This window comes from Myodes glareolus, chromosome 7 (genome assembly GCF_982192425.1).
Source record: "Myodes glareolus chromosome 7, mMyoGla1.1, whole genome shotgun sequence".
Classification (NCBI taxonomy): domain Eukaryota; kingdom Metazoa; phylum Chordata; class Mammalia; order Rodentia; family Cricetidae; genus Myodes; species Myodes glareolus.
The window spans coordinates 84,072,189-84,099,028 of NC_142032.1; the positions used below are offsets into that span (position 1 = coordinate 84,072,189).

General features: G+C 41.3%; 1 protein-coding gene across 3 annotated transcripts in view; it reads right to left on the minus strand.

Annotated features, from left to right (window-relative positions):
• Nucleotides 1-26,431, minus strand: part of LOC125417124 (phospholipid-transporting ATPase ABCA3-like) — a 108,431-nt gene extending 82,000 nt beyond the window's left edge. The window contains exons 1-6 of one of the 3 annotated variants that reach the window (XM_085693012.2): nt 26,340-26,431; nt 17,368-17,489; nt 16,788-17,037; nt 13,034-13,251; nt 10,548-10,707; nt 6,443-6,702 (exon numbers count right to left, since the gene is read on the minus strand). In XM_085693012.2, the coding sequence (XP_085549138.2) occupies nt 6,443-6,702; nt 10,548-10,707; nt 13,034-13,251; nt 16,788-17,037; nt 17,368-17,427 (948 nt within the window). In that variant the 5' untranslated portion in view covers nt 17,428-17,489; nt 26,340-26,431. Of the gene's footprint in view, nt 1-6,442; nt 6,703-10,547; nt 10,708-13,033; nt 13,252-16,787; nt 17,038-17,367; nt 17,490-25,987 lie in introns of all 3 variants that reach the window. The other 2 variants (XM_085693011.2, XM_085693013.2) reach the window with 2 other exon arrangements.
• Between the last annotated feature and the right edge of the window lie 409 nt (nt 26,432-26,840).

Genomic DNA, 26,840 nt, shown 5'->3' on the forward strand with positions numbered 1-26,840 from the left:
CACCTAATAATCTAAAAAAGACCTGAACAACCAGTAGCGAGGCAGGAGAAAGGCTACGCGGCGCTGGCGGGCAGAAAGAGTAAATAGGAGAAATGGGGGAGGAAAGGAAGGAGGAGCAAGAGAACAAGAGGAGGAGGACAGTGGGGGCAGCCGCAGGACGCCAAGCCACCCAACCAGCCACAGGCTGCTGTGAGTAAGGTGAGAGTGTGAGAGTAAGACACACAGACATCAAAAAGGAAAGGCTCAGAGGCAAATGGTAGTTGGGATAATTTAAGATAAGAAAAACTAGCTAGAAAAAAATCAAGCTGAAGTCGGGCATTTTTAAGAAAAAAATATGACTTGTGTGTTTTATTTGGGAGCTGGGTGGCAGGCCCCTCAAAAGTAAAGAGAAAAAAAAACTACTGAGTGCTACTTACTGGCCTGTTCCCATTGCTTGCTCAACCTGCTTTCTTATACTACTCAAGACTCCTATCCACAGGTGGCACCACGCACAATGGGCTGGGTCCTCCCAATCCCTCCCCCATCAATCATCAATTAAGAAAACACCCTACAGAGTAGAGATTTGCCTATAGGCCAATCTTATGGAGGCATTTTCTCAGTTGGGAGTCCCTCTTCCCAAACAATTTTAGCTTGTGTCAAGTTATACATACACACACACACACACACACAGAGAGAGAGAGAGAGAGAGAGAGAGAGAGAGAGAGAGAGAGAGAGAGAGAGAGAGAGAGAGAGAGAACACCAACCAGCACATTGTTCTTGCAGAGGACCCAAAGACTCAGATTCAGTTCTGGCACCCACACCATGCCGGAACCACCTGTAACTCCAATTCCAGGGATCTCACACCCTCTCTGGCCTTTGCTGAAAACAGGCATTCTCATGTATACAAACATGTAGGAAAAATAAAGCCAGTTTCAGATTAGAAAGCTAGACTGAGACGCAACAGTATTGACTCCTTCTGGAGGACTCCCTGTTCCTGCCTCTTCCAGCTGCCTCCGTGTGTCTTTTCCCTAGTGGCCAGTGACAAAGGAAAAACTTAGGACAATTCAGTTTGGCAGTTTTTTTTTTTTTTCATTTGATGAAAGAATGGTTCATAAGAGAAAAAAAAGGGCCCCACCCTGCACCGGTAAAGAGTCACCAAGCTCTGCTGGCCATGGATGCAGGCAGCATTACGGGACACTGACATAGAGAATGTCTGGGTTGAGTTTCAGCTGAACTTATGAGACGGCCTTCTCCTCACCCCCCCTCCCTCTCTCTCTCCTGTGATGTGAGCTGCTTTGTTCCACCACGGCACCGTAGTTCCCCATCATTCCACACGATGGAATGACAGCTGTGAAAATAGGAACCCAAATAAATCACCCTGTCCTTGTTTCTGTCACGTTGGTGAGAAAAATAAGCACACACTGAGGAGGCAGGGGGAGTTCTGGCAGTGTTTTAGCCAATAGCCCACGCTCATCAGTGCCTACAAATGACCAGGGCTCTGGATTTAGTCCACATATGCAGTGAAAACCATGCATGCACTCTTTGTGCAAGGACAAGAAGGAAAGAGCAAGGTGAACTGGGAGGAGTCTATCCAGTGCTCGGCTAATTGTGAGTAACTGCCTTGCTGACTGGAGTGGGCACTGAAGCAGAGCCCAGCAGAGCCTGTGGTGAGAGACAGAGTAAGCCCAGAGAGGGCAAAGCAGCTGGAGTTTCCAGGGCCAGACTTCAGAGAAGGCAGAGGTTAGCAGGGTAAGTGCTCCAGACACCTTAAGATGGTGCTCCCAGCATCTCCATCTTACAACTCATGACAACATGCCCCAGGCCAGGACAGCAGCAACACAGGCAAGGTTGAGGCTGGGGGTGGGGTGGGGGGATCCAGTTCCCTAGCCAGGCCAAATCATAACCACAATAACCACAGTCAAAACAAGGTTACTGACATGGAGTTTATGTAAGTAGTGTATTCAATTTAGTAGGCCTAGACCTGGATTTCTCAACCTAAATACTCCTGAGAAGATCTTCTGTGTAGAATATTGTCCTGTGCCTTTATGCATATCAAGGTTTCTCGACTTTGATGCTGACAGTTCAGTTTCACATAACAGGATGCTATGTTGGCACTGTAGGATATTCAACAGTATCCATGATTTCTTCCAACCCGCTGGAAGTAATGTCTATCCTAGTTGTGAAAATTCCCTCCAGACATTGCCAAGTGACCAATGAAGCAAAACTGCCACAAACTGAGAACCAAAGCTTTAGAATAAACTCTACTGCCGTTCCACCTATCAAAAGACTATAAAGTAATAGCTGAATGTGATGGCATATGCTTATAATCCCAGAATTTAGGGGACAGAATCAGGGCGCTTGTGAGTTTGAGGTCATCCTGGGCTGTAGAGAATGTGTAAGGTTAACCTGAGCTATATTTGAAAGCCTGTTTTAAAAAAAAATCAAGATTTGGGACAATAATTCAATGGAAGAGTATTACCCTGGAATATGCAAGGCCCCGAGTTCCATCCTTAGCACTGAAAATAAGAGAGAGAGAGAAGGACTCAAAGGATAAACTCTTTCCATGATACCTAAGAGTGTCTCAAAATAAAACATAAATCCAGGGATGCATTATCAGGTTCCCAGTAAAGTAAATACCACAATGTCTGGAATCCTATTAAAATTACCATGTTTCATACACAGCCTCCAGGGTGACTGTGTTGCTTGTGTCTTCTGGTGCTCAGATTCTTTTCTGGTTACTTCTCTTTGGTGTAAGTGGGTTACACAACTTGTTCCAGCCAGTGGGACGTGCCAAGAGTGAACTCTTGTGCCTGTAATTACACTGGACCTCATAAAGGAGGCTGCTGCACTTTGAGTTTTCCAGTTGCTCTGGCCAACATCAAGTTCTGTGACTTTAAGGAGCTGAATTCTGTTCACAGTCACAGATGAAAAATGTGTGTCATGTGTTAAGTGCAGTGGTCTTACATGGCAAAGGAGAAATAGGACTCCTCATGAGAAAATGGGCAAACTGGAAACCATGAGATAAAGACATCATGCCTTATTATAAGTCTAATAAAATATAATGAATAAAGAGCAAATTGCATATAGGTACACTAACAGCAGCAGCATCAAATAAAGTGAAGGAGGAAGTTTCAAAGTGTCATTATCAAGTGTAACATAATTATCATCCGGTATATCATAATTATTATTTAGTATAACATAATTATTATGCAGTATAATATAATTACAGTCACAAGGGTTCATTGCTGTTGCCACATTCCATCTGTTGAAACAACTTGTATAGATTACAACTGAAGAGAATATGAATGACTATCGGATGCAAGAGAGTCACTATTACACAATTCTATTTTATGTTCCAAAAGTGAGCTAACACTAACATGGGCTTCCACACTTTAAAATATCACTAGCTTTTGGGATAGAGACAGCACAATGATTTGAAAGGGGCAGGAGCACAAATTGGATTTTGTTAGGTTTTTTTTTTTTTTGCTTTGTTTTAATGAAGGCATAAAGTTGGGTGGGTACAAAAGAGGCTGTGGATCTGGAAGATAGGGAGGTGTAATTATAACCAAAGTACGATGTATGAAATTCTCAAAGAATATTTTTTTATTTTATTTTGTTTAAGATAGGGTCTCTCTATGTAGACCAGGGTAGCCTTGAATTCACAGTGATCCACCTATCTCTGTATCTCAAGTACTGAGATTAAAGCTGTGCACCACCTATGACTAGCAATGAAAATATTTTTTAAAATATTTATTTATTTATTATGTATACAATATTGTGTGTGTGCTTGCAGACCAGAAGAGGGCACCAGACCCCATTACAGATGGTTGTGAGCCACCATGTGGTTGCTGGGAATTGAACTCAGGACCTTTGGAAGAGCAGGCAATGCTCTTAACCTCTGAGCCATCTCTCCAGCCCCAATGAAAATATTTTTAATTAAATAAAACAAATTTAATAGTAACTTAAACTGGGTGGTTTAAATTTCTGTGACAGGAATAATAAACTGGCTGTTTCGACTGATAGTTAAAAATACATTTGAAAAAGATTATTCACCAGCTAGGAAAGAAGGAAAAAAGGCTATACAGTAAGAGAAAATTAAAAGGCCATTCAAAGTGAGCCATTCTCACTGAGGGGCAAGGGACAGACATGAAGTAACATGAGGGAGAGACAGCAGTTGACAAAACTGAAGGGAGTCTGCTGGCATAGCCAGATGGTGAAACACTAACAAAAGCCTGAACAGCTAGGAGATGGCATTACCAGAAGTGGAAGAGGCAGAGGAGCCAAGAGGGGACAGGAAGAAACAGGGTTTACATTCATTCCCACAGGTAACATCCAACGGACAAAGAGAATAACCAAGACCGGCTTGCTCAGTGTGCACTGGCGTGGTCATGGCAGACTATGATTGTCTCCATTTCAGAGATGAAGCACAGAGGAGTGAGACCTTATGTTACAGCAGCAGGAATGGTGGGGATAGACAGTATGTGTTACGCTACACTTGTAAAGCTAAGGTTTCCAGCATGAAAGACTGGGCCTCATGATTCACTCCCTTAGCCAGGGAAGAAGAGGATGATGGATGCCCTCAGGAAATCTGACTCTATTAAACCCAAGTATCACTGCTCATGCGGGAATCAACAGACTTACTCAGCCTGGATATCATTTGACAGCTCCAAGTGTCTCAACAACAACTTGATGCATGGGAAAATCCTTGAATTCTACTTCCTGATCAGATCTATGCATCGGTGTCTGTCTGTACATTCACTAACCAAACTTAAGGCAGTCTCCCCCTGCCTTTCCCCGGGTCAGAATCACCTTCAAATTACCTTCTTATCTTTAATCTTGCCTTGCCGTAATAGCCAAGCTTTGTCAGTAGATAATGACCCATGAACCAATCAATCTCGTGTCATTTCTGTATATCCTGAGACCTAAGAACACTTTTTGCATTTTGAAGTGGGTAAAAAGAAGCAGCAACGACTGTGCAATGGTAGTGCATACAAACTAGAATACACACTATTTTGGCTTTCCCTTCAAGTCAGCCAGGCCTGCACACCTCTCTCCACAGCTGCTCTTTCCAGAGGCAACACTGGGAGGCTCACCTCTAGACTAGTTTCAAACCCTCCCTCCGGTAGTGTCTACCTAGTGAACCGCTTTATTCTCCACTGCTCAGAACGAACAAAACCCTCTCTGCACTTCAAGAATAACTTCTTTCCCCTGGCTACTATGAATAGAGCAGCAATGAACACGGAAAAGCAAGTATCTCTGTAGTTGGACATAGAGCCCTTTGGGTGGTAGAGTGAGCTCTTGTGGCAGATCCAGATTCTAAGGAACCTCCATGCTGATTTCCACAGTGGAGGTACCAGTTTGCATTCCCCCAATAATGATTAAGTGTTCTCCTTTCCCCACAAACATGGCAAAATTTGTTTTCATTAGTTTTTATTTTTGTGTGTGTGTGTGTGTGTGTTTTATCTTAGCCATTCTAACAGGACTAAGATGAATTCTCAGAGCAGTTCTAACTGAATTTCACTGGTAGTTAAGAACATTGAACTTTAAAAAAATGGTTTTAGTCATTTATATTTCATCTTCTAGAAATTTTGCTTAGTTCCATGCTCTGCTTTTTTTTTTAAATTGGGCAGTTTTCTTGATGTTTAATTTTTTGGTTTTTTTTACATATTCTAGACACTAACCCTCTCTTTAATGTCCAGCTGGTAAACACCTACTTGGATGATTGACACATCACATACTAACTTACATCGCTATGAGACTTTGAACAATGTGTAAGCAAAGAGTCTGTCTTCTCTTTTCTAAACTACCAGTTGTAGGATGATTATGGACTGTTCTAGACACTTTAAAAATAATATCTCATTTAACTACCACACTAACTACAACAGCAGCTACTGCAGTCTTCAGTTCACCTCTAGAGAAACATAGGATGATCATAGAGCGAGTTACTAATAAAGCCAGGTTTTAAACAAGGCCACCCGAGTCCTTGGAACAAAGGAGGTAATTAGTAAGGAAGCATTAAACAAATTAATGGATAGATAGGTGGTTTAACAGCTTTCTGACTTTGTAGCCACAATTGTTGATAACACCGTCTTGAGTTACTTCATACTGAAAACCATCTCAAAGAAGACCACAGGATGAGCAGTTAAAGGATATTTGAAGTTATCTAATTCAAGACTTTGTCTGATTATTTCTTTGTTGCTCATCTCATTCCATAGACAACTTGGGGGCATTAATATTTGACTTCTTACATAACATTCTCTCTCATTTAGAGAAATCAAGAATTTATTTTTAAAAAAATCAAAACCACAGAAAACTGATTGATGGCATCCTGCGCACGCCAGCCAGTCCATATCTGCATGCTGTTCCCACGGGATATTCATCAGCAGAAGCACGCAGAAATCACCCAGCCCTCTGCACATACCTGTTCTACTGTCCCACAATACTACAAATAAAACGGAATTACCTTTAATCGCTTTTCCTTTTCCATCATAATGGTCCCAACAATAACAAGTGCCATTTGAGTAAATGTAAATAAAATTGTCCAAGGAAACATAGATATGAAAGACCACAAGAATTTGTCGCGGATGAAAGCAGGGTATGGGAATCTGTTCGCATAAATGGTGGTGTTAGCAAACATGTCTTCAGCCGCTCTGCCACTATGATACACCATGATGGCTTTATCTAAAGAATGTTGCACAACAAGAAATCCTTCTCTGATGTATCCTAAACAAACAAACAAACAAAAAACAATGACTGTCAATTTCAGGGCATTAACATATGGCCAGGGAGATGGCAGTAGCAATTCAGATAATGCAAAACTCTTAACAAAACAATTTTACAAATCCTATTGTGATTTGAGACACATGTAATGAATACCATGAAATCTTACTGCTGTTCTCAAAATTAAAATATTGCATGAAAATAATGCTACAACTTTATGTAGATCTTTATCAACCATGATAATTTAAAAATATTAAACAAAAATCTTATTCCTATGCCTGCGTCCTTCCAAAATTCCTATGCTGAAATCTAACACTTGGCATATTTTTAAAAGGTAAGACCTGTCAGAAGTGACTGAGTTCTAAGTATTCCACCCGCACGGACTGCTCTGAAAAAGGGTGGGAGGGAGTGGCCTAATCTTTTCCCCACTTCTCCCTCTACTATGTGATGGAACAACCAGTCTTCCCTCCAAGGATGGGGCAAAAAGTTGCCACTTGGGAAGCACACAGCAAGCCCTTACCAGAGACTCAGTCTGTTGGCACTGGGAGCTTGGACTTCCTAGCTTCCAAAACTGTGAGAAACAACTTTCTAGTATAAACATCATGGCATTTTGCTATGCCACCCTGGAATTGGCTAAGAAAATTCTACACACTGAGATATGATATCGGAAGGAAGCTCTAAGCAAGAAGTAAATCCCATTTACAATACATCAAAAGGAGTAGAGCCAACACAAATAAACATCCAAGGAGACGAAGAACTCCCAAACACTGGGAAGACAAAAACACACCTAAGCAAAAAGGTGTCTACTATTTTGGGGTTTGGAAAATAAATACTATTTAAAGGTCATATCTAAGGAGACCTACAGACTAGATGAACATCTATGTGGAACCTCAAAGAACACAACAAATAACCAAAGCAATCTACAGGGAAAAAAAAAGATCAAAGCTGGAGCCTTTACATGCATTGATTTTAAAACTCATTACAATGATAGCGTAACCAAAAAGTGTATCTCATAGACTATGTGTAGAGACATACAGATAATAATGTAGTCATAGTTAATAACACTGTAGTGTGCACTTTAAAACACCGTTAAAGGTAGACATCATGCTTGACATTCACCTGTAAAGTTCATGGAGCAAGACTGCACATGGTGGCACACACCTTTAACCCCAGCACTTGGGAAACTGCGTGATGTGGATCTCTGTGAGTTCAAGGGCAGTTTGGTCTACACAACATGTTCTAGGCCAGCCAGCAACTAAAAACCAAGCCAAAACAAAAACCTCACGTAGCAAATTCTGCTCTGCTCCTCTCACCCACCACCATTCTCAGCCTCTCGGAGGCAGCTGCTGTTTGGATATGGTCTGCTGCTTCATGGGCTTCATTTGCCAAAGACTGGGACCCCAGTGTGGCAATGCGGAGGGAGCCACATGGGATGACTGGGTCATGATTGACGTCGGGACAGCCTCATGATTTCATGGAGTGGACAAGTCTGGGGGTGTGAATTAATTCCCGGAAGCCTCAATTATAAAATGAGTAAGCCTGGCTCCTCACTGCCCCTTGGCCCCTTGGTTGCATGCACGCCCCTTCAGCATTTAAAACTTTCTGCTTCTCCACTATGTTGCTGTGCAGCTGGGAGGAGACAAAAACAGGAAGGAATGCTGTGGCCATGCTGCTTAACCAATCCAGTCACCAGAACGGCAATCCAGATAAACATCACTTAGGCTCAGGCAGTCATGGTGACACAAAACAGGTGAACATCAAAGTCCTAAGAACTGGTGTCACAGCGCTTTAGTGCTGATACGGAGCTTACGACTCCTCTCTTAATCTTTATCAGATTAAAAAACATGACCCAAAGTGTTTAACACATATAACAGAATCTAAGCAAAACCAAATAAACAAACAGAAAAGCAGGCCAACTTACAAGAGCAAAAGAAATTTCAATTTAAATTATTAACTTACTACAGATGCTCATTTCCAATTTGCATTTGTCTGGTTTTCCTTCTTTCTTTCTTGTTTTAAAAGCTTTTATTTTTTAAAATGGAAAAAAAAACTCTTTTCAAAACTACCTTTTCAGTCTGGAGATAGTGGCACATATCTGTAATCCTAACACTTGGGAGGGTTAGGCAGGAAGATCATCCCAAGGTTGAGGACATCCTATGCTACATAATGAGCTTACAGCTAGTCGGGGCTACTATAGGCAGAGACTGTTCGTTTGTTTCCCAACTACCCAGACCAGAAAAATAACACAGAAAATTATTACAACACTGTTTGGCCAATGACTCTAGCACATTCCTAGCTAGCTCTTATATCTTAAATTAACCCATTTCTATTAATCTGTGTATTTCCACTAGGCTGCAGTTTACCAGCCTATGTATGTTATTCCTTCAGCAGCTACATGGCGTCTCTCTGACTCCATCTACTCTCTATATCTCTGTTCAGATTTCCCACCTGTCTTTACTCTGCTAAGCCATTGGCTGAAACAGCTTCTTTAATAACCAATGGTAATAAAACATATTCACAGCACACAGAGGGGAATCCCACATCAGGCTACATAGTCAGATTCTACCTAAAAAAGTCAATAAATGATGATAAATGGAGCAAAACTATCATTATTAAATCATGTCTATATTTTGGGTGAAACTACTTTTATTCCACCAATATCGTGGCGTTTCTTATTATATTCTTCTCAAAGAAAACCTTTAGGATGCAGTGTATTAATTTTAAGAGACTAGTCTCATTCTAAATTTATAGTTAGAAAAATATTTTCAGTGTTTTTGATAAAATAGTCTTTTTACCTTTCACAATCTTTCAACTCTAAAGTGACAACTGCTCAAATCTTTGCAGACATCTACATATATTTTCTATAGTTTTAATTCTATATACACACCAGAGTTTGTGATTATTTTAATAGCCACATCAACCTGTCAAGCTGACACATTATTTGAGGGTGGGGGAGGTGGATAAGACGATGTGTGTGCACGAGTGCGAGCACACATGCACAAGTATGCAGAAGTCAGGGGTTCACGTCTCTCCACACTTATTTGAGACAGTCAATCTGTAGTGCCTCTCTTTGGCTATGACTGCTGACCAGCAAGCCTCAGTGGCATGCCTGTCTCCACATCTCCAGCACTGGGGACATGGGTACACCCATGCCAGCCTTTTCACAGGCGATGGGATCTGGACTTGGAACCTCATTCTTGTGCACCAAAACAAGAACTTTACCCACTGAGTCATCTCTACAGCCCAGTCTGATACATTCTGAACAATGTTCTTGTTTTGATGACTTTTACTCTTTTGATTTTACTGATAATAATAACATTACACATAGTTTTTGCTTCCTATTGAATAACTGAAAAATATTCTCAGGGCCTGATATTTAACACAAAGGTCTTACTTTTTTTTCTTCCTTCAAGGTAATTTTTATCAATAAAAAATAATTTAAATTCATCAACATGACCTGATAAAAAGCTGATATTCATCAACATAAATATACAGGATATATATGTTTGTGAAACATATATATATTCCATACATATATACATATGTTTATGTAGGGAGATGTGTATATATGTACATATATATTTGAGCCAAGAGAGGCACAAGTTATCCACTAAAACTATATAAATACACAGATACAAGAAAATTAATTTGAGAAATAAAGGAAATAGTAAGAGATTTCTGATGTATCAAATTTTATATTTGCTAATAAAAAATAAGATTTAAACCACAATAAATTATAATGAATGAATAAGTCATCTTGTTGATGCAGAGGAAAAAAAGGAAGCTCACGCCTAATGACTGCCCAAACACAGTAAAAATAAAGTGCACTTAAAGATCTGCTAACTAACCAGGGTTTCCCCCATCATGCTCAAGTAAGTTCCGGGGTCCTAGAGAAGGCACAGATGGGAAGAGAGTCGATGTGTTCCAGTCATTTGCTCTCTGGTACTTAAACGGCTTTAGGGGATTATAAGGATTATAGAGACGACCAAAGCGCAAATTATATTTTACCTAGAATGAGAGTCAAAGACAAACATGTTAAACCAGTGAGTCTTGAAAACCAATGATTAGCAGTGATAGGTAAGTTTTGTCTTTTAGTTAAATATGTTTGTTTTGGGGACAGAAAACCGACAGAATCATCGTGGCACGGAATAACTAATACACTGCAAAGCTATAACCACAGCTGAAGTGCAAAATAAATTCCACAGATCCTCTCGATCATTCCCATAGGCAACAAGGGTGCCAGAGTCATCACTGTGGCTGAGCGTTTCTAGTCCCACCCTTGCTCTGCCTGCTGAGTGAGCATAAAAAGAACCCAGAGAGCCTGGGAAGATGGCTCAGAGTTTAGAACACTTGTTGATCTTGTAGAGGACCTGGTTCAGTTCTCAGTACCCACGTGGCAGCTCACAACCATCCATAACTTTAATTTTAGGGGGCCTACTGCCTTCTTCTGACCATTGGGGTACATGCTGTGTACCCCAACATGCGTATAGCATGCAGGCAAAACATTCATACACATAAAAGGGATTAAATAAATATAAAAATATTTTTCAAAATCTACTGGAGGGGCTGGGAGCTGGTTCAGTCAGTAAAGTACTTGTTTCACAAGTGTGATTAACTGAGTTCATATCACCATAATCTATATAAAAAGCTAGGTGTGGTAGCATGAGCCTGTGGGCACAGCACTGAGGATATTGAGACAAGAGAATCCCTAAGGCTTGCAAGCCAGACAGTCTAGCTGAATAGCAAATTCTGGGTTCAGTGAGAGACCCTGACTCAAAAATTGAGGTATAGAAGCAACTGAGGAAGACACCCAACGTCAGCCCCTCACCTCCATATGTATGCACACATGCATGTACTTGCACACACACAAGCACATACTTATAAAGTTACATACTGCGCGCTCTCTCTCTCTTTCTCTCTCTCTCTCTTCTACTTCTCTCTCTCTCTTCTACTTCTCTCTCTCCCTCTCTCTCTCTCTCTCTCTCTCTCTCTTTCACACACACACACACACACACACACACACAAATCTACTAGAATGTCTCCATCAAGATGGGAGAAATGAAATGGAGGACATGGACAGATAAAAGACAAGACCCAGATCCTCTAAGAGTCACTTCACTTTTAAGAACGCACAGAAACAAAAGTGCAGGGATGAGAAAAAGACACTGCAGACAAATGTAGACCAGAAAAGAGCATGCTTAGATTCAGATATACCTACATCAAAAGATGTAGAAAGAGCATACAGTGTGCACAGTGATGCATACCACCGTTAGCCCCTGTACTTGAGAACTGAGGCAGGAGGATCAGAAGTTCAAGGCCATTCTCATGTATATAGTGAGGCCCTGACTCAAAAAAATTGTAAAAAGGGATAAACATTGGACAATTATAAACGTATTGATGTGTCAAGAGAATAAAATAACTGTAAATACGTATCCAGGCAATATCAGGCTCCATGGATTCATTTGCACATGAGTACACTAAAGAGAAGTCACAGATTATATTGCAGTTGTGACTGAAGACTTCAATAACTTCACTTTCAACAATGGACTGCTCACTCAGTCAGAAAATTGGTAAGGAAACACACTAACCTTCAACAAAACATTGAACAAGTAAACAGAATGGACATACAACAGTCCATCCTATAGCCACAACTCATCCTCCCCATAAGCAAGCACATGTGGAACAGCCTGCAGGACTCTGGGCCAGAACGCTAGTCTTAGTAAATCTGAAGATTAAAATCATATAGAGCAGTGTTTCTGATAACTATAGCATGGAAACCAGAAATCAATAGGAGGAAGAATCGCATAACTTAAAACTAAACAATATATCCTTCAATAGCAATAGACAGTGAAAAAATCAAAAGGGAGGACTGGAAGAATGACCCAAATGCCTGCTATTCAATGATGTCTTGTATTAAATACCCAGAATCCATATAAAGCCAGATGTGGCACCCACACATAATTCCAGTGACCCTACAGTGAAATGGAAGCAGATTCTCTATGGGCCAGTTAGCCTGGGCTATATACATACTGGTGAGCAAAGGACCCTGTCTCAAATAAGATGGAAGGCAAGGATTAGCCCCAAAGTTGTCCTCTGTCCTCCACACTTGGATACCAGTACTAATACACATACATATACACACACAAGAATGTACACACAGAGAGACACACACATGTATATACACACACAAGCATGTACACACAGAGACATACACATGCATATAGACACACACAGAGACACATACACATTCACACACACACACACACACACACACATTTAAAAATTCTCAAAGCTAAAAACATAACCGTCAGGTCTTTAAATAAAACTTTCTCACCTGAAGTGGTAATCGTTCATCATTGGTTTTGAACACGTGATCAAACACAATGGCAGCCAGCACATACGCAGACCTGTTTTCATACTTAATGTATTTCTCAAAAGATTTTTCTGAAGAAAAGCCTCGAACTGTGGAGAGAAAAGTCCAAGTTGCCCACATAAACGTGAAAGGTCTAATGCTCGTTTTTCTTGGCACCAGGAAACACAGCCCTGTCACAACTGTGAAAATTCCAAACACACCACTTAAGCAATGACAGACCACTACCTAATATATGCCTGGAGTATGGAAAACAAATAAAAAATATACAAAACAAATTACTAATATGTCATACATAAGCGTATAAAGACAGACACACACACAAAAAAAAGCCCTTCTTCCATAAGATAATGGAAAGACTGTATTCATGATTTTAGAGAAAACAGAAGTTTTTAAATAGTTCTTTAGAAACGAGAAGGGCTGTGCCTGTAATTCAGTGGTAGAGCACTTGCCTAGTATGCAACACAAGGCCTCTATCCCCCATCACACACACACACACACACACACACACACACACACACAATGGAAACCACTGACTAAACGTTGCATTGACAGAGCAACAAATTTTTAAAAATTGAATAAATTAGGCTTAATGACATTTTTTTAAAAAAATCACTATTTTCCAAGATCACCATTTAGTGGACAGACAAGTCACAGACTGAATCCAAAATAGATACACAATATGTCTAACAAACAAATACATCTGTAACAGTTGTAAGCAAGGAAGAGAATAAGTCAGCTCAACAGGAAATGAACAAAATATGTCAACAGGCTTGCCGTAGGAAATAAGTACCCAAATAGCCAATAATCACATGGAGGCTGAGTTCAGTCAGCGTAGGTTAGGGTTGTGGCTCAGCTGTGTGATGTTGGCTTAGCACAAGAGAGTCCTGAGAAGGACCTTCAGAAACAGCAACAACAAAACATCAACCAGAGGAAAACAAATCAAGGCCAAGAGGATCCCACCACATACTCATCCAAAGAGCTAGAGTTTTGTAAAATGATATCAATACTTTATTCATCAACTTGAAATATTTGCTCTATTTTTGTTTGTCCCAGCTGCTCCATACACTAATCATTGCTATTATCTTTCTGTTCCAGCTATGAGTGGCGTCTCGTTGTGTCTTCCCTTACATTTCCCTGATGTGAGCATGCCGTACATCCTCCCATGTACTCCTTTGTCATTTGGATACCATCTTCAGTCTTCAGCAAAGTGTCTATTCAGACCTTCTGCTGTTTTACAAATCGGACATTTGTCTTTACATAATTAGGTTATTAATAATGCTTTATAATTCTTTTATAAGCCCACTATAATACTTTCTCTTTTATAAGTCCACAAATATTTTCTCTCAACCTTTAGCTGTCTTTCATTTTCTTGATAGCTTCCTTTGGAAAACATTTCCAATTTTGCTGAAAACAAAGTATTTTATTGCATTTCATGGTTTTTGTTTGTTTGTTTGTTTTGGTTATACGTAAAAGACCTTTTCAGTTGGGCTTTCATATTTAGATTTTTGGCCCAATTTGAATTATTTTTACATAAAATTCAAGTAAACAAGTCAACAACATTCTATTGTATGTGGAGCATTCTGTTTCTAAACAGCTCAAGACTATTCTTTCTCCATGGTTTAGTTTTGAAATAATTTCAAAACATCAATTTACTATGTCAGTATCTGTCTATTTCTAGAAGCTCAATTCTATAAACACTGATCTATACATCTACTTTTGTACCAAAAGTGTGTGTGCACGTGCATGCGTGTGCGCATCAGTGTGCTTGTGTCCAAAACTTCTCGATATTATTTTTGCTTACGGTAAGTCACATTTTTGTATGAATTTCAGAATTGGTTCATTAACTTCCACAAAGAAGCTCAAAAATGTGCTAGGCATTCAGACAGACCCAGGCTTCATTCACCCAGTTCTCTGGGAAAGCTCCATACTTTTCTGGTCCATGGATGAGGGCTCTGAAGCCAAGTTGCAGGGCCGCTTCAGATTCCATAGCAAAGACTGAGGTCAGCAAACCCCACTGGCACCTTTCCCCTTGTATACCAACAGGGCTGATCTCAGTCTACTGCAGAGGTCACCTACGTGAACCTGACATCAGTCAGCTGCAGGGTCTGGTGTAACTATGAGACAAGGGTGTCTCAGGGACTCAGACAAATACCTTCCTGGTTCTGTATATGAGACCGAGACTGCTCTCAGTGGACAGCTGGAATGAGTCAAACAAAGTCCCTGGACTATTTTAGTTTACAGTCAAACCATCCCCACACCGTGTGGGCGGGGAGCTGGGGGTGGAGGGGTGACTGGGTCCTGTCACTGCTAATCACTGCTTAGAACTGAGTCTCAGGGATATTTTTGGTCTGAGGCCATAGTTGAGGTCAGGAAATCTATTACTGGAGACACAGTGGGCACCCTTCACCCCAAATCCCCAGTGGGCAGTTCTACTAGGAAGACTAAGAGGATAGGGGAAATTTCTAGCTCTGAAGGAAGAAACACAGTAGGTAAGTCTGCCTCCTGGGCATCGTCCCCTCAAGGTGGCTCTTCCAGGTCTTGGACTCATGAGCCCCTAACTGCATAGCACTTTTATCCACAGATGGTTGCAAAATTATTGCTGTACTTAATATAAATAGAGGAACTCTAGTCCACTGCCTTGCCATCACTATTCTGTATATAGCATAGCTTTAAAAGTATATACCAAAATAAATTCACAGTGACATAAGCCACATGACAGGACTGAAGGCACAGATGCCAAGCTCCTAGCAGTGAGAGACAAGCAAAATTTAATATGCAGAAACATGTTTGGTAAAGAGTTGTCTCTTTAGTTGCGTGGTGGTGGTGCACACCTTTAACCCCAGCACTCGGGAGGCAGAGGCGGGCAGATCTCTGTTAGTTCGAGGTCAGCCTGGTCTACAAGAAGACAGGCTCCAAAGATACAGCAAAACACCAAAACTGTCTCGAAAACAACAACAACGACAACAACAGAGAGTCGGGGCTGGAGAGATGGCTCAGAGGTTAAGAACACTGACTGCTCTTCCAGAGGTCCTGAGTTCAATTCCCAGCAATCACATGGTGGCTCACAACCATCTATAATGAGACCTAGTGCACTCTTCTGGTCTGGTGGCATACATGCAGGCAGAACATTGTATACATAATAAATAAATAATTTTTTAAAAAAAATAACAAAGAGTTATCTGCTATGATTCTATACTATATTTCCTTTCAGATATATATTGTTCTTAAATACTATTTTTATAAATTAGGGATGTGGATGAAATCTTTACACTATAAAAATGTGTCTGCTATACCCTAATACTTAACACAAAATCACATACTTTTAGGTCAGAATGCATAGTCACAGGGCTGATGACTCACTGGGCAGAGGTACCTGGTGCCAAGCCGGGTGACAGCATCAATTAAAGGAGAGAACCAGTGTCTGCAAAATGTCCTCTGACTTCCACACCTGTCTTACACACAGGCACACACACATGCACACACATATATACATACACAAAAGCTTTTTCATAGCAGAATCACAAACAAAGAATAGTTATAATTCTAAAACCAGAAATTAATTGAGTCATCTGATCTTAAATATTACATCTCAATGTGATTATGCCATGAAGACATTTGAACAAACTCTTTGGGAGATTAATGCATGACTTATGAAGGCCTGCTGACTCACACTAAAACATTTCAGAGAAGGGCTTCAAGTATTTTAATTTCTAACCTTTAAAGTTGAAATTTAAATCTTTTTTCACCATCTCTGTAATATTTCTTGCCGCATCACTTTCAGAAGGCACATAAGCCAATTCATATTCAAAATTTTTATTAAGGAACGTGGGTAATGTCAGGGGGATAGGATTAAAAGTCACAGCCTGAACAAGTGCCTTCTTTGAAATTTTGCGCGTAGTCAAAGTCCACACAAACAACAGAAATATCAAGACGATCTCCACCACTAAGCCAACCACGTTCCGCCTCTGCAAAAAATCAAACAGAGGACTGTGTTAGTGCATACATGAACACGTGCATATGTGTGCTCCTGTGTGCAGGTAAGGGCACACAACACAGGCCTAAACTATTCTGCTTCGTTCCACAGTGAGAATGACTTCCTTGACTGTCTTCCTCGCTCGTTTCAAAAGTTCATTCTATCCTACTGATTCCCAGGGTGTTCTTCAGACTAAGCAGTGCTAGTCAGCCTCGGAACAAAAGCAAGGAAATGAACTACAATCAAATGTGGCAGAGAAGATGTCAGCTCCCCTCTGGCTCCACAGACTTTCCACCTAGCTCCCACAGATACCTCCACTTACCTTCAAAAGGAAATTTTTCCACAGGAGGGCTGAAAACTGCTTCATACGCAATGAATCCATTTCATGAGAAAGTGTGAGAGCTCAGTGCTTATGAAGCAAAGATGCAACACAACCAAGGCCACCTGCCAAAACATTAAATGTCATCGAGAAAATTATTACTTCGTTCTTCCACAGCTCCACTGATCGACAGAAAGACAACCACAAGATCAAACAGACAAAAGCCAGTACCCTTGGAAGGGGTACTGGTCTGCTCTCCTCTACCTTCCTACCTACAGCGACAGAAAGGTAAGCAAACTGCAGGTCCATTTCCACACTGGAGATATAAAATATAACTGTAGGTACCACTATTTGGGAAGCTTCTGCGTGTCTCACAAACTAGAGTGTTAAGCACCTGCTTATTTAACACCGTCATATTCAATGTTCTGTACCAAACATCTGGTCAGCTCTCAACATGTCCTTTCTGTGTAGCCATGGGCAGCACGGCACACTAACTCAGGACACAACTCTTCAACATGCTGCATACACATAATTCTAAGAGAAATAATTAACCTGGGGCTACTTATCACCTGTAAGCAGGAAAGGACAGTACTTACCTTACAGGGACTTCCCGTGCCCTTGGGGTTAACTGCTACTATGGGGACACTGAGGACTAGTCAGCACATTTTTAAAATTGTGAGAAAACATATATAGCACAAAATTCTTTTCTGTAGTTCTTGGTTTAGGGTGTCAATCACATTGTCCTACAGCCAAACACCACCATCCATAACATTTTCAACGTCAAGAATTGAAACTCTGACTCCTTAAATGAGAGTGAGCCATCTCCCCCACACCCTGACAAGTATAACTTGGGGTAATTAGTGTGCTTGTGCGGCCCCATGAGGCCACACAGGAAGGAATTTCAGATACTTGTCAATGTTTGGACCTTCAAGAATATTTTATAATATATGAAATAACCCAATCACAAAGTGTCAAATGCCAAAGAAGATAGAAATACAAGACTCTAAGAAAAACTTATAGATAGAAATATAGATAGAAACACATAATCAAACAGATAGGACACTAGACCTGAACAAAGACAACACTAATAGGCATGCTGACACAGAGGGGGATCTCACTGTGCCTCAACTCTAGACAAAGAAAGCTCACAAGGTCTTAACTATAGACCACAGGCAACTAAGAGAATGCTGAGAGCAGGAGAAATAAGTCTTCCCCAGGGAAGATCCCTTAAGTTCATTATTCAATACCGAATAGTCAGTCCTGACTATTAATAACAGTAACATTATTATACAAACTAAGTTATCTTTATATATTTAAGAATATATATGGTAGGTCAGGGACATGGGAAGGGTTGGAGGCAGGGAAGGGAAGGGTGAGAACGATACAATTATATTTTTATTTCAATAATAATAATAAAGAGAAACTCTTACAAAAAAAAACAGAATAAAATAAAACATCTTTAAGGAAGCAAAGATTCAGAAAGCAGCAAGGCAGAAATCAGGGAGGCCAGAGGACATAACAACTGTATATGCATTAGTTTATTGCTTGTTTGTTTGAGATGGGGTCTTGCTATGCAGCCCAGGCTAACCTAGCTAGATCTTGTGATCCTCCTGCCTCTGATTCCCAAGTGTTTGTGCTTACAGGGGTGTGCTACCACATCTGGCCAACATTTCTAACTGTTAGTCATGAAATGGATAATCTCCAAAGAAATCCTTCAGAAATTAAGGTCTAAAATAAAGACATTCACAGATGAAGGAATAAGAGACTTCACAGCAAGTAGGTTTGATCCGAAAGAATTAGTTTACTAACTCTTCAGAGAAAAAAAAGAAATGGTATCAGAAGATATGAATTATCAGAGATGAAAAAAAATACCTGGGAAAGGTGAGGATTTCCAGAGTAACCTGGTTAGAGAGCAAGACTAATCCGATCTGTGAGCTCTGGGTTTGATTGGAAGACTCAGCCTCAAAGAACAAGGTGAAAGAGCAGTTGAGGGAGATCCACATCAAAGTCAGTCCTTGACACACATGTAGATGTAAACATATGAACACACCTACATAAATACATGCCACACATGCATGCACACACACACACACACACACACACCACAAATATACATGCAAGAAGAAAATAAAAAGGAAACTCAGCAAAAGTGACAGAACTTTTTCTTGACTGACCAAGATGAGGAGATGACTCAAATTATTAAAATCTGGAAGCAATGAGTATTAGGCTCAAAGGAAACTCCATTTCCCCAAATTTTAGCAGTTAAACAAAAGCCCGCATTTCTCACAGACTCGTAAAGCAGGTTCCTGTCCACCAAAAGGCGCCTTTTCCCTTAACCCTGGCAGAAAGGACAAATGACTGCCTGTGGTGGTTATTAGCATTCCAAAATGCAGGCTGGCCTCCAGGCTCCCCCAGTGTCACAGAACCTAGCTCTTTTCACCCTCCCTCCCTACCCTAAACTTCTCCAGTTCCTGGGCTTCCCTCCCCTTATAACCCTGCTATTTTGGCTGTCCTCTGTAATATTTCATTTGTATTTTAATAAATAAAGCTTGCTTGAGGTTCAGAGAATAAAACATCCTCACTGATCAGCCATACAGACTTTACAGGCAGTGGTGACACACACCTTTAATCTCAGTAGCTACACTAGTTTGCCAAGGAAACCAGGCGGTAGTGCTGCACTCCAATCCCAGCACTAGAGAGGAATATAAGGCAGGAGGAGACAGCTCTCACACAGTCTCATTCTGAGATCCCTGGAGGCAGGATCGCCATTTTGGACTGAAGTAAAGGTAAGAGCCAGTGGCCGGCTGCTTTGCTTTTCTGACCTTCAGGTTGAACCCCAATTTCTCTCTCTGGGTTTTTATTAATCCTGCTACAATCCTCTCTCTCTCTCTCTCTCTCTCTCTCTCTCTCTCTCTCTCTCTCTCTCTCCTCTCTCTCTCCCTCTCTCTGCTCCCCCACACTCTCCCGCTGTTCTATGCTCTTGTTCTCTCTCACTCTCTACCCTGTTACTGCATCTCTCATGATCAGGTCCAGTCTGCTGACGGTGTTCAGTCTACTGCTTTCTCTCTGCTCTGAACTCTTCCAGACGCCTCTAGCTGTGCTCTCCCTTATATCTACAATAAGAGAAAACAAAAACAAACAAACAATCAGCTTCCCCTTAACCATACCATGGAGTAGTCATATCATCAGAAGATATTACCAACCTTTCAGAAATAAAAGAGATTGTAACAAAACGCTGTGAACAATTGCAATCTAACAGATTTGACAACCTAGATTAAGTTAATTCCTGGAAACACAATAATATACAAATTTTAAGAGCAAGTGGAAGACCTTTTATATCAAATGAACAATGTAAACAACTTTGCAGCACAGAAAAGGCCAGGATCAGATAGTATCTGGAGTGGGAAAGAATTTATGATGATTCTTATTTGATTTTCCAAGCAATGACAAAATTTCCAACTGAGTAGCCTACAATTAAGTCCAACTCTGGCACTAAGTATGCAGTACTAGCATAGGCTAGCCCACTAGGTTAAGACTCAGGCCCACAAGAATGCCCCACTCCAGATGCAATTGCACAATAGGACCTCTGCCTGGGAACCTTCAACTGACAGGGCCTCTCCAGCCCTTCTTCTGGCTTCACATTCACTAGAGCAGTTTACAGACTGAGGAACCTGCGCCCTTACAGTCATGGTATGCTACAGATGAATGGCACATGAAAAGACACACAGAGCACACAGGGCAAAGAGATGGGGGCTCAGGGCTTCCATCCCCTTCCGAGTGCCTCCCTGCACAGCAACCTGCTCACCAGAGGCTCTCTTGGTTCTTGAGGACTTGATCCAGGTTTATTATGCAATCATGATAGAGGAAGTCCACAGCCCTTGGTGATTCAATCCATCTCCAGTCTCCTTCTCTCTTAGAGGCGGCAGCCCCAATCCTCTGTTCCTCACAATTTACTCCCGTGGCATCAGGCTCTAGTTAATCCAGTTAGTCTAGAGCCTAATGTCAGTAGTCACTGCGTAAGGATAAACTCATGGAAAAGTCAGAAGCAACTAGTTAAGAATGGCAAAAGATACTCCTGTCACCAGGGGCTCAAGCGGTTGGGAGATCTCTGAGCCAGGAACCAGGAGAAATGTATATAAGCACACATGCCACCTCCAACTCCACCAAACAGAGGAAGGTCAAACACCCTCTAACTCATTCCATTACTTGTATCCAAAACCAGAGAAAAACACCACAAACAACCGATAGACCAGTATCACTTAAGAGTATAAATGCAAAACCATTAACAATACTAGCTAACTGAAGCCAGAAAAATATTTAAGTTTTTTTTTTATCAAGTGACAGTTGGATTTATCTCAGGAATTCAGGTCCATCCATATAATACAATCTATGGCCATGTTGAAGTGGAATAAGGTAAATAAAAACAATTATAAGACACTGATTTATTGATTTATTGGCTTGTTTAATGAAAGTATCACTTATTAGAAGACATCACTTCACTTTGTCGCCTAAACAGAATAGGGGCTAAAGCAGTTGAAAAGTTCCAGCCCCATAGAAGACGTTGCCCTTTACCACAGACACTTCCACCCTGCAACCGCAACATATACCTTTGGAAAATAAAAGGTTAAATGCCATGTGTGAGTATGATTCTGCAAAATCCTGCTTGCTTTCCTGCTTACCCCACCTTGTGGTTTTTAGAGTATAAAATACGTACAAACTAGCCTCAGAACTGAAGTCTTTGGAGTTAGTTCTCCTGGCTTTAGTCCGCCACTGAACACATCACTTCTCTTCCTCTCTCATTGGTGATCATCCCAATTGAAGCGGAAAAGGCAATAGGTAAGAACACTTGGCAAATGAGAGAACAGCAATGTAGTTCCTCAACATGACAGAAACATCATAATCAATTGTGAAAAACTGAACAAGAACCTCCTCAGACTAGAAATAAGACAAGGCTGTCTGCACCACATAAGCATGGAAATGCTAACGAGGGCAACTGGGCAAGACAAAAAATAAGTTAAAGAAGAACAGGGGAAGAAAGAAGACAAAAAAGAACAAAGAAGAATGGGGCACAGAGAAGAAGGAAAAGAAATCAAAGTCAAAAAGAAAATAAATCTTTCTTTCTTCAGAGATGTTACATGCAGTATTCCATATAGAAAACCCCCAATGACCCCACAAAAGAAGGTATTAGATCAAGCTAATAAGCTTAACCAAGTTGAAGATCAACATACAAAAGTCCTTGTTTCTGTACACATAGTGGCAGTTCATTTGTGTTTTAATAAATAAAGCTTGCCTTAAGGTCAGAAAAGTAAAACCACCACACTGAAAAGCCATACAGAGCAGGCAGTGACGACACACACCTTTAATCCCAGTAGCCACACTAGCATGCCACAGAAACCAGGTGGCAGGGGAACATGCCCTTAGTCCCAGAACTAGAGAGGTTCTAAAACAGGAGGAGACAGCTCTCAGTCTCAGTCTCATTCTGAGATTCCTGGAGGCAGGATGGCCATTTTCAGACTGAGGGAACAGCCAGTGGCAGGCTGTTTTGCTTTTCTGGTCTTCAGGTTAAACCCCAATATCTGTCTCTGAGTTTTTATTAATTATACTTCAATACACTAGCAATGAACAATCTTTAAAAAACCAATTCCATTTTCAAGAGCATCAGAAAGCAAAATACTTAATAAATTAAGCTAAGGAAGTATAAACAAAAATTATAAAACATTCCCTTTTTAAAAAGGAAAGAAGGGAAGGAAAGAGAAGAAAGTTAAGACCTAAAGAAACAAAGGACCATCCTGCCTTCAAAGGCTGAAAGGTCCACTGTTGCAATAGAAACGCCTCCCAAACCCTGACAAATGCTCAGCATCATTAGTCATCAGAAAATGCAAATCAAAACAACTTTGAGATTCTATCTTACACCAGTAAGAATGGCCAAGATCAAAAACACTGATGACAACTTAGGCTGGAGAGGACATGGATAAAGCGAACATTACTGCATTGCTGGTGGGGGTGCAAACTGGTACAGCCCCTTTGGATATCAGTATGGTGATTTCTCAGAAAATTAGGAAACAACCTTCCTCAAGAACCAACAATACCACTTTTGGGTATGTATCCAAAGGATGCTCAATTGTATCATAAGGAAATGTGCTCAGCTATGTTCATAGCAGCATTATTTGTCATAGCCAGAACCTGAAAATAACCGAAATGCCCCTTGACTGAAGAATAGATAAGGAAAATGTGGCACATTTACATAATGGAGTACTACACAGCAATAATAATAATAATAATAATAATAATAATAATAATACCTTGAGATTTGCAGACAAAGGAATGGAGCTAGAAAATATTATTTTGAGTGAGGTAACCCAGACACAGAAAGACAATTACCACATGTACTCACTCACTCATAAGTGGCTTTTAGACATAAAGCAAAGTAAACCAGCCTACAATTCACAATCCCAGAGAACCTAGACAACAATGAGGACCCTATGAGAGACTTACATAGATCTAGTCTACATGGAAAGTAGAAAGATCTTTCTCTTGAGTAAATTGGGAGCATGGGGACCATGGGAGAAAGTTGAATGGGAGGGGAAAGAAAGGGAGGGGAGCAGAGAAAAATGTATAGCTCAATAAAAAGAAAAAAAAAAAGAAACTCAATGCCTTGAATAGGCTGGTCCTAAAATTCATATGGAATTCTAAAGGATATTGAACAAGGAATCAAGTTGGAAGCCTGGTACTTTATGATATCAACATTTCTGCACAGCATCAATCATCAGAACAGAAGCAAACTGAGAAAAGCAGAGGCACAGAGTAGGGCAACGCTCCATGCACCATGGTTGACGCTCATCACGCTTGCTCACTTACCAGGAAAAGAACACAATTTCCAACAAATGCGCTTAACTAATGACCCTTGTGCAAAGGAGTGGACCTGGGTTTGAACCCCGTGCCGTATGCAAAATGATCAGGATGCAATGTGGTGGCAAAAACAAATGCTTAGAATAAACAGAGTCTCAAATCATCACAACAACAATGCACTCTGGGACAAAGAGTGGAAGGGAGCATTGCCAAATCACATCCTGAACATATACAGTAAGCCTTACAGCCAAAGGACAGCCCAACTAAATAGTGGGCAAGTCCTAAACAGACATTTCTACAAGGAAACCCTACAGATAGCCAATGACTGCATTAAAAGATTTCACATCATTACTCAAAGAAAACGAAAAATATAAGTTCAGTGGGATGCTGCTTAATCTGCCACATGCTATACATTCTACATCAAAAACAAAATAGAAAATTCGTGCCCAGAAGGTAGAAAACAGGAACCTTTCCCCACTGGTGGTGAATGGGGCAGCCCACAGTGGGAAACAGATTGGCAGCTTGCTTCTCAAAGACCAAATGCCCAATTTCCATAGGACTCTCCAATCTCACTCCTAGAAAACATAAGTATGTCCATACCCTGTCCCCCCGCCCACCAAAAATTGTACAGGACCAGTGAGCTGGCTTAGCAGGTGAGGATGCTTGCTGTCAAGGTCGATGATCTGAGTTTGAGCCCTGGAACCTGGAAGGAGAGCACTTACTCCCATAAGTTGTCCTCTGACCTCCACACATGGGCACACATACTAAATAAATAAATAAACGCAAATGGGACATATATACAAATGTTCATGATGCCTTCATAACCCCAAAGTCCATTTAACTGATGACCAAACACATACAATGATGGAGTCTCGATTGCCCATAGAGGGTGAGGAATGATGCATGGTACCTGCTACAGCAGGCAAGAACCTTGAAAACAGTATGCTAAGCAGAACATATATGGTTCCATTCATGTAAAATTCCAGACTCCACTAATTCAGACAGAAAAAAAGAACAGCAGTTGCCAGGGGCAGCGAGGAGGAGGCCGTGGAAAGCGACTGCTTAATAAATGCAGGATTTATTGTGGGAGTAAGAAAATTTATTTGAGAGTGAGACATGTTCTAGAATTAGTGAAGAATTTATGAGTGTGGTAAAGGGGACTCAAAAACATGGTTAAGCTTATGTTGTGCTACAGTAATATTTTAAATAAATAGAATCGTGAGATTGATAAAGAATTATTCCCAACTCTTTGTGATGAGACACAGAAGTCAGGTGACTTGTGTCAAATCAGGTTAAGAGTAAAACTGATCCTGGATCCCAAATCCTTCCCTCGAACCCCTAAACTGGAAAGTGTCCATGTCAAAATGGAGCGATGCTAGGTGGGATGGCGCATGCTCTTAATCACAGAACTAGGTAGGCTGAGGCAAGGGGACTGTGTGAACTTGAGGACCGCTTTGGCTACATAGTGCATACAAGACCAGGTAAGTCTAAGGACCAACAAAACCCTGGACAATAATAATAATTGCGGGGAGAGGAGGGAAAGGGGGGATCGGGAGGGGAGGGTCATAAACAAACCAACCAAACTAAGAGTCAGGAGGTTAAAAGGGGAAAGCCTACTGCATGCATTGCACACGTGCTTATCATAAAACTTTTCCCAAGACAGCCGAAGGGTCCTTTTGTTTTCCTTTTGAGGCAGGGTCTCGCTATGTAGCCCTGTTTGTCCTCACACTTGTTATTCTCCTGCCTCAACCTCCACAATGTGTGGATTACTTACAGTTGCTCCACTCAAACTGCCGCTCGCTAGGGAAGTCACCAGGACATCTTGCCCGACAGCCTCCTCTACTGAACTGCAGTGAAAACCTGCAACAAACCCCGGTCAGACCCAGGCTCTGCTTCAAAACCCAGCACGATGGCCTTCTGCCTTTAGAAGTGTCCCGTCTCAATCTCCTTGGAGATGGATGTGGCCCCCGCATGCACTGGCCGACAGTCACTCCTTTCCTTTAGGCAGCAGTACACACATACACAATGATATTCGCTCCTCAATCCCGACAGGCGAGTGTGCAGGGACCCACGCTGGACTCCTGCGGCGTCTAAAAGCGGCAGCAGAACAGGTCCACGACACGCACCTCTCAGACCCCTCAACAGTCACCTCCACGGCCACGAGGGGACGCGCGTCGCCCGGGCACCGCTACTCCTCTCAACGCTCCAGCCAACCGCCTGGCGGCGCGGACGGGTCGGGACGGACGGGGACGCGCAAGGGGCGCGGGGGCGCGCGCCGGAAGAAGCCGCCTGGGTGTCGCCCACGCGTGCGCCCTGGAGCCTTTTCCACTCGGCTGAGTTCCGCTCGCGCGCTCGCTGGTCCACAACCAGAGACTTGTAGTAAAGCCAGCAAGACGGCTGAGGCGACGGCAGAACTCAGAAGCCCAGATAAATACATATAATATTTTCAGTCTTTTTGAAGGAGCTGTCCTAGAGTCCAAAGCAAAAAGAGAAACTCCGTTGTTCTAACTTCCATTTAATTTTTTAAATATTTTATTTATTGTTGTTCTCCTTTGGTTATTTTTTACTTTATTGTTTTATTTTAATATTTCTCTTGAGTATTGACTGTTATTTACTGAGTGTGTCCA